Genomic DNA, 11,114 nt, shown 5'->3' with positions numbered 1-11,114 from the left:
GGACTGTTTCAGTTTCTGGACCAGATCAGAGGATGATAGTCTTTCCAGACTGAATGATCACATTTTCACTGTCCAATGAAACTTTGAGAAGAAGCACAGGAGGATCATTAGAGACATTAAGATCCACATCTGGAGATATGAAGAGAATCAGAGGAAGAGAAGCTTGATGGACTCTAACAACCATTGTCCTTCAGTTCTTCATCAACTCTATCATTTGTTACTGGTGCCATCAACACTTTTTTGAAGAAGAAGAAGGCTGGGCAAAATCACCATGGAATAGTGTTTACCATTTGAAAGTTTACCGTCTGAAAATGTTACAATCTGACTTTCAACCCCGTACATCATTTTATGATCCAACTATTGCAGCATAAATGTTTGTAAATTTCATTTTGTGAGGCATGTTTTTCATAGTAAATTAACCCATGTTGGAGGAGGAGGACTTCTTCACAAAGCCTAAACGAACATCGTCTAAAACAGTTATTAGTCCCAAAATGCACTTAAATCAGCAAATCTTTCAACTGAATTTTAATAATTCATATACTATTATTATCTTAATATCAGTGGTATTTGCAGGGTACCCAAATGTGTTTTTGAGAAAGTGCATGAACACATAATTAAAAAAAAACAACAATGCAGAATCAGATCTGAATCAGCAGCTGATAACACTTATAACTACAAAAGTCAGAGTGTTGGCTTTTAAAACAGAACAAGATTATAGCTTTAGTCCAAGTTGTAGATTCAGGATTTGCTAGTTTGTGTTTAGTAAAAAGTCCATCTGCTTCATGAAATGGGATTTTGACTTTTTCAATAAACAAAAAGATCATGAACAATACAGTCATTTAATAATCTCAGTCAGTGTTGATCACTCAACACTCTGTAAAATGTGTTCATATAATTTATTACAAACTCATGAATATTTTTCACTAAAGTCTCATTTCTCAGTTGCAAAGAATTTCTTTTTTTGTTTTCGCTTCTTATATTTGTTATTGTTTATCAAGACATTAATTTTAATATGATTGTTCACTTTAGCATTTTTTAGCATGTTTATTAGCTCTTCCTGAAATAATCTTTATCAGTTTGTTTTATTCACACCCCTTCATTCCCTATAAACGTCATGTAAACATTGTGTTTCTGATTATATTCTACACTACAGTAGTTTTCCTTTGGTCATAATTCTGTCCAATCATAAAGAAGATTATACTGATGAAGATCCAGTGAGTGGAGTCTGTGTAATGCAGGCAGTCTGTCAGTCCTAAAGACACTGTAAAGCTCTCACTCCCTCATATTTCTAAAGAGTCTTAATAATTCCAGCTCCATCCAAGCAGACAGTGATGGACTGCTTATGTAGAATCACTAATAAAAGTCCTCTGTTCAGCTGTTGGTGTAATCTGTGCACTGATGAAGCAACAGAGAAGAAATATTTAGTCTGTTCTGATCAATCAGACTAGCTCTTTTGCGATCTCACTCATCAAAGACTGAGGCTGTTTGGTCATAGTCTTGTTTAGCTTCCTCTTTCAAATTATTCTGAAGAGGCTCCAAAACAGTCTTGAGTTTATTCTGCAATTAAACAACAGTTAAAGTATATGCATTAACTGCTGTTAAACTGCAAAATAAACTGTTTAAAAGATTTGGCATTTTTATGACTTCATGATGCTGGGTTTATAATTCACTCATACTTTCTGCCCTTTGTCCTGAAACCACACCCACTGACATACTTCACCTTCAACATACATAACAGATTAATCTGATATCAGATTATTCAGGTGACAGCTCTGTGAAAGGCCAGTCAGATGAGATTTTTACCAGTTAAAATGAAAAAAAAACAATTGATTGAACTGTATTTCTTTGAGTTCTTGTAAATTTATTAAAATAATTTTATTAAAGTAATGTATTACTAAACACTGATTTGTGCCTGTTGTAAATGGATGGACAGTGTTTGTCATACTAGCTCTGTGCTTAGTACTGACTACAAAGAGACAGATCTGCTGTGTGCAATTTGACCAAATTGAACATTTGATGAATGTTCTGACTGTAGCTACTCTAATAGATCATAATGAACAGAAAATTTGGTGCCTTGAAAAAATCCTGGGGGACCATGCCCCAGACCCGTCAAATGCAGGCTTAGCCCCCCTATCTATGAACCTTTAGTGACACCCCTGCTCCTCTTCAGGAGTTTATCACATGTTCTAAAACTTTGTTTGAGAAAGAAAAATCAGGACTAAAATTGTACAGGGTGTCAGAAATGTGTGGAGAAAGAGACGACGTGAAGAGACACTGCCAAATTAGTGCAGAATCTACAACAGTCACATGGCAGGGACTTCTCACGTATATTTTGTGTGACAGTGAGATTTGGGAATCTGTGCACTTTGAATCCCTCCATGTAAAAGACAAAGCAATGTGTCTAAATTTGCACACATTTTAACACTTCATTTCATTAAAACGAAAAAAAAGAAGAAATGACAAAAGGGGTAAATGAGAGAACAGCTTTTGTTATTCTTCTTTACATGGAGACGGTGAGCCTCATCTGTGCTGGACAGTGTATGCACTGATAATTCAACACATTGTCAGATTGCAGCATTTCTGGGATTTTGACAGACACTGCTTTGTTTGAAGCATTACAATACTATAAAACACAAATGAAATAAGTTAAAAAGTATTGTTTATTGTTTCTAAAGAACTTATATTTTACACATCTGTTAGCAGAAGTTATAACTATACATGAGTTATTAGTTAGTCAAATGACATTTTGTCATCATATAAATACACAGGATAAAACGTAATGCTTATATCGTTATGAAAAAGTCATGCATTTCAATAATTCACTCTGACTATTTCCATACATGTACTGAAGTTGTGTAACTCATTATTGGTGAAAGAAACATTGTAAATGCACAGCATGTATAAATATGAATATACACATTAACAAGTACCAAAACTGTCTTTTATAAACATTTGTACATTTTTAAATTATGATTAACTAATGATTTGTTCACAGCTATTGATAATCATTTAATGGTTACTGACGTTTTCTTTAGTAAGATCCTCAGAGGAACAACATCCTTATTACAGAAAAAAGGTAAAACTCTCTCAGTGAAAGTGTGTGTTATAGTGTGCAGGTGTTTGTTTGTTAGAAGATCAGTGAAGGTCACTTTCCCCCTGTCCCAGTCCAGCTGCACTCTGACCCTCTGCAGCTTCTCTTTAGGAGTGAGGGAGTGATCTCGCTGTCCTGGACACTGTATCCAGTATTTATCATGACTATTACACAACATCCACACCGAACCCCAGACACAGTTTCCCTTTCTTGTTTCAGACTCTGGTATCACACCCAGTGACCATAAGTCTCCAACCTGGACGTCCCAGCAGTGTGTCCCTGAGTTAAAACCCTCAGAACCCAGAACACACCTGAACTTATTAAATCTCTCTGGATTATCAGGAAGTGATGATTCCATGTATGTGTTTTCTACAGCAGTGAGATCATCAGACAGGTGGAGGTCTGGATGTGCAGTGTTGGGGTCCAGAGTAACAGGGGCTGAGGAGAGAGAACACAATGAAACATCATGTTTTTCTCTCATTTCTGTAAATGTTTTATCTCTACAGACAGCTTTAGAGGTAGAGTCTAGAATACAGATAAACTATAATATAAATTTTGATATATACACTATAAGCATGGGGACACCTACAGATTACACCTACAGGAGCTTTTATTACATCACATTCTAAATCCACAGGCATTAATATGGAGTTGATCCCCCCAAAGGTGTTCGGTGGGGTTGGGGTCAGGGCTCCGTGAGGGCCAGTCAAGTTCTTCCACACCAAACTCACCCAGCCATGCCTTTATGGACCTTGCTTTGTGCACTGGGGCTCAGTCATGCTGGAACAGAAAAAGTTCTTCCCCAAACTGTTCCCACAAAGTTGGAAGCATACAACTTCCAAAATGTCTTGGTCTGCTGAAGCATTAAGATTTCCCTTCACTCTAACTAAGGGTTCTAGGCCAGCCCCTGAAAAACAACCCCATCCATTATCCCTCCTCCACCAAACTTTACAGCAGGCACAATGCAGTCAGGCAGGTAACCTTCTCCTGGCATTCGCCAAACCCAGACTCGTCCTTCAGACTCCCGGATAGAGAACCGTGAGTCATCATTCTACAAAATACGTTTCCACTGCTCCAGAGTCCAGTGGCAGCAAGTTTACACCACTCCATCCGACACTTGGCATTGTGTTTGGTGATGTAAGGCTTTCAAGCAGCTGCTCAGCAATGGAAACCCATGCCATGAAGGTCCCTGTGCACAGTTTTTGTGCTGATGTTGATGCCAGAGGAGGTTTGGAGCTCTGCAGTTACTGAGTCAGCAGAGTGTTGATGACTTTTATGCACTATGTGCCTCAGCACTCAGCTGAGTTGCTGTGGTTCCTAAATGCTTCGACTCTTCAAAAATACCACTCACAGCTGATCATGGAATATCTAGGAGCGAAAATGTTTTTACGAACTGCAACGTATGCACAGATGAGCTACAGTCTCAGTCTTTACCATCAGTGTCACTGCAGTGCTGAGAATTAGATACATCACTTCACAAAAACTCACTACAGAGTTTGAATCTCAGTTTGGTGGATGCCAGAAAGACACTGCCTACTGGACTGAACAGTGCTAACAGTAAAGTCTGGTGGAGGAGGGATGATGGTCTGGAGCTGTGTCTCAAGATTTGGGCTCCTTAGTTCCCGTGAAGGATAATGTTAATTCTACAGTGTACAAAGACATTTTAGACAATGAAAAGGTTCAAACTTTGAGGCAACACTTTGGAAAAGCTCCTTTTAGCATGACTGTGCCACCTGTGCACAAAGTGAGCTCCATAAAGACATGGTTTGATGAGTGGAGAAACTCCAATGGCCTGCACAGAGCCCTGATTTCAATCCCACCGAACACCTTTGGGATGAATCAGAACATCAGTTGCAAGCTAGGCCTTCTCGTCCAACATCACTGTCTGACCTTACAAATGCTCTTTTACACATTTAGGATGTTCCTACAATTGTAAGCATTGAAGTAATTCCATCAATACATAATAGCTGAATATTTTAATACTCAAATTATATTTGGGGAAAAAATATCCAATTCAATCAAAAATTGCTTTATTATTTAATTTTATTATTGCTTTATGTCATGCCAAATTAACTAATATATATATATATATATATATATATATATATATATATATATATATATATATATATGAATACATAATATTTATAAACTTTAAGGAAGCAACAGTTTCCCTCAAAATACATTGGCTCAACAATCAACCAGGGTTAGGATAGCTACTAAAATTCCCAAAATGTGTAGCTATTAGTAGCAATTTGGCTACTTTTCCAGAAAAAGTGCACTACTTTCAAAGGATGATTGTCAGAATGTTTTTGAATCTCCACCTGACACCCCTAACAAGCCCAACTGACAGTGTGAACAAGACACTGCATTTAATCATGTGCTAGAAAGAAAACATACAATTGAAAAGCTGCAAATATACAAAAAGATCACCAAAAAGTGAGTTTAAGTGTAACCAACAATCAAACGTACACAATCAAAGGCGTGATATCCAACAAAAATTAAGAATAAAGGCAAAGTCAATCATTTCAGGTTTTTCCTAACAAAAACCAACAAATACAAACCAAACAATTTAGTGCAAAGCACTGTCAACTGTTGAAATAAAACTGTTCCAATTTAAACATTTCAGCAAGATCTGTACAGACTACTAGATTTTAGGTAAAATAACACAAGCCTCCTTTGCTGTAAAATCTTTATAACACACAGTTCTCACAATAAATGATCTTAAACGCTGGAGTTAACTGCTGCATAACTGCTAATTCAATGACCTTTAACGCTGAACACTGACACGCAGACAGCTGGTCACACGTCAAAGCAGATAACGAAATGGCAAAGAGAAAGATTTAAGACGAACATCGATCATTTGGAGATGGACAGACTTATTTGCATTTATAAGCACTCGGCTGGTTTCCTGATACATTTATTGCTGAAGTCGATTCTCATTCGAATTATCCCTCTTTACCTTAAAGGGCACCTTAGGCACCATTTAAGGTGGACCGGGACAATTCAAACAAGAAGCCTCTCTCTACAGAAATGCCGTGAGCTCTTTATATAGACATCCCACTGGTCTACTCAATCCAGCACATACCAATTTTTCACCTCTACAGGGGGGAACAATAATAACCATCAATAATAACATATGAAATAAATACAAAATCCAAGAAAAGCTTGTTCACAATGGATTATTGAATCATAAGCTAAAACACACAGAATGAACAAGATCAAATGAAATAAAAACAAAAAAAAATTCTAACTATATGAATCCCATGACCCCCTCTCCAAATGGATCACTCCAACAGGGTTCTACTGAGCATGTCTGAATTTGCCCAGGCATTATTTAAGAACAGCTCAAACCAAACTTGGGCCTTTTCACAGACCAGGAAATACTCATGTACGTAATGTCTGTTATAAACCTGCTGCTAGTGTCATGATGTAAAGTCCAGTAGCATTACTTTAACTGTAAAAGGTGATACTGCAGTGAGAAGTAAACAGCAGCATTAGTTGATAACTGTCACATTCATAAAACATCGTCTGTATTTGAGCTGCTTCTTAAGCATGAGTGACTTTTATTTCTTGGTCAGGTTTGTTGTGACTGAAACGTGACTGTACCGTGATAAAGGCTGAGCATGAAGTGACCACATGAAAACAGATATTTAATTTAATAGTGCTAACTTACCGTACTGGAGAATATCCTGCATGTTCTCCCACACTCTGAACTTCAGGTTGGAAAGGTGTTTCACTACATTGATCAGAGCTCCTGATGTCTTCTCTGGATCCTTTGGTTTGAGCTGAGCTCTGAAAATAGAAGATTGTGTGAAATATATCACTGTAGAAACTTTACAGCCTGTAATTTATTTGACTAAATATCAATATTTTATGACATTTATTGTCTCGAGTCAATAGTTCTGTTGTTTTTGTTAAATAAATATTTCTGCTACTGTTTATTACTACAGCTTTAACACACAATCCTTATTTACCTTCATTTCATTATAATATATTTGTAAATATTATCATATTTACAATAAGATATATTGTAGATTTAAATGTGGTAATGATTTTAGCATTAGATAAAATGTGTGGTCTGACATTTACTCACTGTTTCTCTGTAGACTTGAAGTTCTGAGAGGAGAAATAAAGAGAATGTTTTTTTTAAAAAAAGTTTCAGACGTTTTTTCATATGAACTTCCTCATTAATTATGTCTAAAGTTCTAACCGCACTCATCAAACAAACCCCACGGAACACTGACAGTTTCACATGGTAGATCATTGTGATTGTTAATCTTCACAGTGATCCTCCACTTTTCTAAAGCAATCTGAAAATTTCTAAATTTATTTGTTGACATTTGTTCAATCAGTATCAGAGAGAGAGTAAAGTAAGTCTTACCTGTAAGAACAGAACGTCCTCAGCTTCCATTTCCTTCTCTATGTGTCTGATTGTGTCTGAAAGAGCTGATATTTCTCCATTCATCTCCTCAATCTTCCTCCTCATCATCTGACTCTTCTGCTCCTCTTCCTCCTTCAGTGCAGCTATCCTTGCTGCTTCTTCATCTCTTAGAAACTGGTGAAGCTTCTCAAACTCCTCCTTTATCTGCCTCTCTGTGTGCTGGGCCTGCGTCTGGAATGAGAGACCATTAGGAAACACAAACTCTAACAGATGATCTACAAGCATTTACCACCTACAGGAGAAGTGGACACTCATCAGAAACATGACCTCAGCAACATGTTTCAGAATTCAAGATGATGTTTCACCTTAATGTGAGCTGCTGTTTGGTCATAGTCTTGTTTAGCTTCCTCTAAGACTCTCAGATTCTTCTGTAGAGGCTCCAAAGCAGACTTGAGTTTATTCTGGAATTAAACAGCAGTTCAGCTATTCATTCTCTAACATTTAAAATATTTGAACATAACTTATAAATGTGGTTTGTGAAATCGCAACTGCTCGCGACTAAAATCTTTATGGCTTAGTAAACTAAACAGAGCATTTTTATGACTATATGTTTTAGGTTTATGATTCACCTGTACTTTCTGCCCTTTGCTCTGAAACTGTATCCACTGACTGACTTCAGTTTCACTATACATTAGTTTAATCTGTTACTCAAGAATACTAGAACTTAAACTAGAAGTTTCATACCTTAAGGTCAGTCACAGCTTCATCAACTGGAGAGAATGCATGATGTTTGTGTGTCGTTGAAGTCTGACACACCAAACACACAGGCTGCTGATCATCCAGACAGAAGAGTCTGAGTTTCTCATTGTGCAGAATGCAGAGCACCTCAGACCCTGCTGAAGATCTCTGACTCCTGCTCTCTAGAAAAGACTCACACACATATTTCAGGTTAAGGCTAACAGGAGGTTCTCCTTTTGAGGATCTTCTTCTACAAAATGGACATTCTCGAGATCCTTTAGTTTCCCAGAACTTCTTTAAGCAGGTTTTACACACACTGTGGCTGCACGACAGAATAACAGGATCCCTGAAAATGTCTTTGCACACACAGCATAAAAGATCCTCCTCTGGTAGAGAGCTTTTATATTCCATTTTCTCCAACAGCGGCTGTTCTTTCTAATGGCTTCTCCTGTCTAAATTTTACCTTCACTTCATAAATTTCTGTACTGAACAGTGTTCATAGTCAGTCACTAAAGTCCTCGGATGTCATCAAAAAGATGATTAATAAAATCAAGGTTGTTACATAGCTTTTATCAGCGAGAGTGAGGATCAGCAGAGGGACAGTATGAGCTTCAGTTTCCTCCAGCAGGTAGACTGTGTAGTGGAGGAGGAGCTTTCAAGGGAGGAGCTAGACAGATAAAGAATTGTTATTGTTCCTTTAACTCAGTCTTAGAAAATACTCAAAGTTTGTGGTTGATTGTTTTTGCTTGTATATAAACCTTTTTTTCAAAAACGAATAACATAACATGTTTACAAAGTAAGATGTTTTCTGAAATCTTTTGTGGCCTGAAATTTCAAGTATCAAACACTTTAATGTTAATTCTCCCACTGAAACATCTATGAAGATTTATTTTACACACACACAATCTAAGCCGCTTATCACAAGGGGAGCTGGTGCCTATCTCAGGGGTCATTGGGAAGAAGGCAGGAAACACAATGCACAGGTCACTAGTCCATCACACGGCATTTATTTTGCAGTCAAGTCTTATCTCTTTTTATTATTACATAAAGTCTTATTACATAATGTGTAATCAGTGGGTAATTTCTGTGAGGAGTTAGTTGTATAGCGATACACTGCTTTACATCTAAAATTATAAAAGTCTTTTTATTTCAGAAAAATAAGAAAGAAAATTTTACTGTCCATGTTCTATTCAGTAATAAAGCAGCTGATCTCTTATGAACATTTATCAATTGTCTGATATTAAATCCTTGTATTCATTAAGAATTTATCAGATTATCACACACAGAGAAAGTTCATCACTTCTGAAATGATATTTTCCAAGCTGTACTGACTCCACACACCCCGACTCATCTCCAGCCTTTTTATTTTATTGTTCTTTTTTAAAACATTTGGTTTCGAAAGGGTACAAATGTATACTTTTCCACTGGGAAAACTCATTTAAGGTTCACAACTGGACCTTAAAACCACTGTTGTACCTTTTGAGGGAACATTTACATTGTTTGTACCTTGATGAAAGAAAAATGTACCTGCACAGAACCTTTATTTCTAACAGTGTAGGGGCAGTTTAGAATGTCCAATCGGCCTGACTGCATGTCTTTGGACTGTGGGAGGAAACCCACAGAGACACGAGGAGAACATGCAAACTACACACTGAGGTCATGCCCAGGTTGAACCCAGGCCCTTCTTGCAGTTTCAAAGCTGTTTATTGTCTCCAGCACTGTTCAGCAAAAAGGGGTCCATGTCCATGATCAGAGCTATTATTAATGAGTAAAGGGGGCAGGGGGTCTGTATGATTTTCTAATCTCATCATGCAAACTGAAAAGACTGTACTGTACTTACTCTTATTGAACAATAGATGTTGAATTTAGATAACAAAGATGAATTGATTTGATGAAAGTATCCCCAAAGTCTAACAGTGATTCCTGACTGATTTGTCTGTGAACTCTTCATATTTATTTACAGGTATATTTGTTACTTGTGGCAGGGGTAGGTGTTAGTTCAGCTGTAGAGCTGGATAAATCACTGTTTGGAGTTTGGAGGCTCTTCATCTTCCAGTGAAAGTGAAATTAATGTCACTGAGAGATACAAACTGGAATTAGCTGCCCTGACGAAACACACTGAGCCAGAAAGCAGCTCATGGTGAAAGCAGCACAGTTGAGAATCAGCCATCGTAGACTTTTATGTGAGTTGAGCTCCTTTCAGAAATCACACATCAAGAAACAAACTCATACAGTCACTGTTTAAAAGCTCCTCATTGGTGTCTCTGAGTGAAGTGAATGCAGAATGAAGAAAGATCAGAGTGACAGTATGAGATTTACTTCCTCCAGCAGGTAGAGAAGGTGTAGAGGAGGAGGAGGAGCTTTGAAAAGGAGGAGTCAGTCAGATGCTCTATTCTAACTGTGTGCTTTTTACACTAGATGGCAGCATTTCTTTAACAACCAGAAACAAGGAGATGATCAGCATCAAGGTGATCAGTTTCTGTAAACCAGCCATTTTAGTTCATTTAGGAAAACAGCATCCAGGTCTTTCAAGCTAAACATGTAAACTATGGAAGAAAGATTAATTTGATATTAACAATTATATTTTGATCTACTTTTATTTGTTTACACCTCCTTCTAGTAATTATTATCTTTATTATTTTAAACCAAAATATTTTGGACCCCCTTCAGTTACAGTATTATCACATTGTAAAATGTTTATAAGCTTGTTGTCTAAACTCTGGTGAATGATCTCATAAGCATCGACACTAAAGAGACTGGAAATCCACTTACAGATTAGAACTAAACCAGTATAAAGTAGCACACACTGTCAGACATCAGTTTCTTTCACACATTAATCTCTGAACCAAAACAGAGTTTTAAAGATCTAATGATGGAGAAAAATGCAGGATGATAGAGAAA

The 11,114-nt window shown here is 37.1% G+C and overlaps 1 protein-coding gene across 1 annotated transcript; it reads right to left on the bottom strand.

Annotated features, from left to right (window-relative positions):
• Nucleotides 1–2,642: 2,642 nt before the first annotated feature.
• LOC118823028 (tripartite motif-containing protein 35-like) lies at nt 2,643–8,833 on the bottom strand. The gene is made up of 6 exons (XM_036592394.1): nt 8,220–8,833; nt 7,841–7,936; nt 7,476–7,706; nt 7,188–7,210; nt 6,768–6,886; nt 2,643–3,529 (listed from the first exon to the last, which is right to left on the bottom strand). Exons 1-6 carry the CDS (start codon nt 8,622–8,624, stop codon nt 3,006–3,008), a joined length of 1,398 nt encoding a protein of 465 aa, XP_036448287.1. The 5' UTR covers nt 8,625–8,833; the 3' UTR covers nt 2,643–3,005.
• Nucleotides 8,834–11,114: the final 2,281 nt, after the last annotated feature.

The sequence above is a fragment of the Colossoma macropomum genome, unplaced genomic scaffold, assembly GCF_904425465.1.
Source record: "Colossoma macropomum unplaced genomic scaffold, Colossoma_macropomum, whole genome shotgun sequence".
NCBI lineage: Eukaryota > Metazoa > Chordata > Actinopteri > Characiformes > Serrasalmidae > Colossoma > Colossoma macropomum.
Note: the sequence above shows the minus strand (reverse complement) of the source record. Positions and strands in the feature narration are given on the sequence as shown.

Excerpts from the sequence above, each read along its gene's own strand:
- LOC118823028 (XM_036592394.1), bottom strand. The coding sequence starts at position 8,624 with ATGGAATATAAAAGCTCTCTACCAGAGGAGGATCTTTTATGCTGTGTG. Across the intron at positions 7,707-7,840 it reads AAACAGCAGCTCACATTAAG|ACGCAGGCCCAGCACACAGA; the intron begins GTGAAACATCAT and ends CTCTCATTCCAG. Across the intron at positions 6,887-7,187 it reads TTCAAGTCTACAGAGAAACA|AGCTCAGCTCAAACCAAAGG; the intron begins GTGAGTAAATGT and ends TTCTATTTTCAG.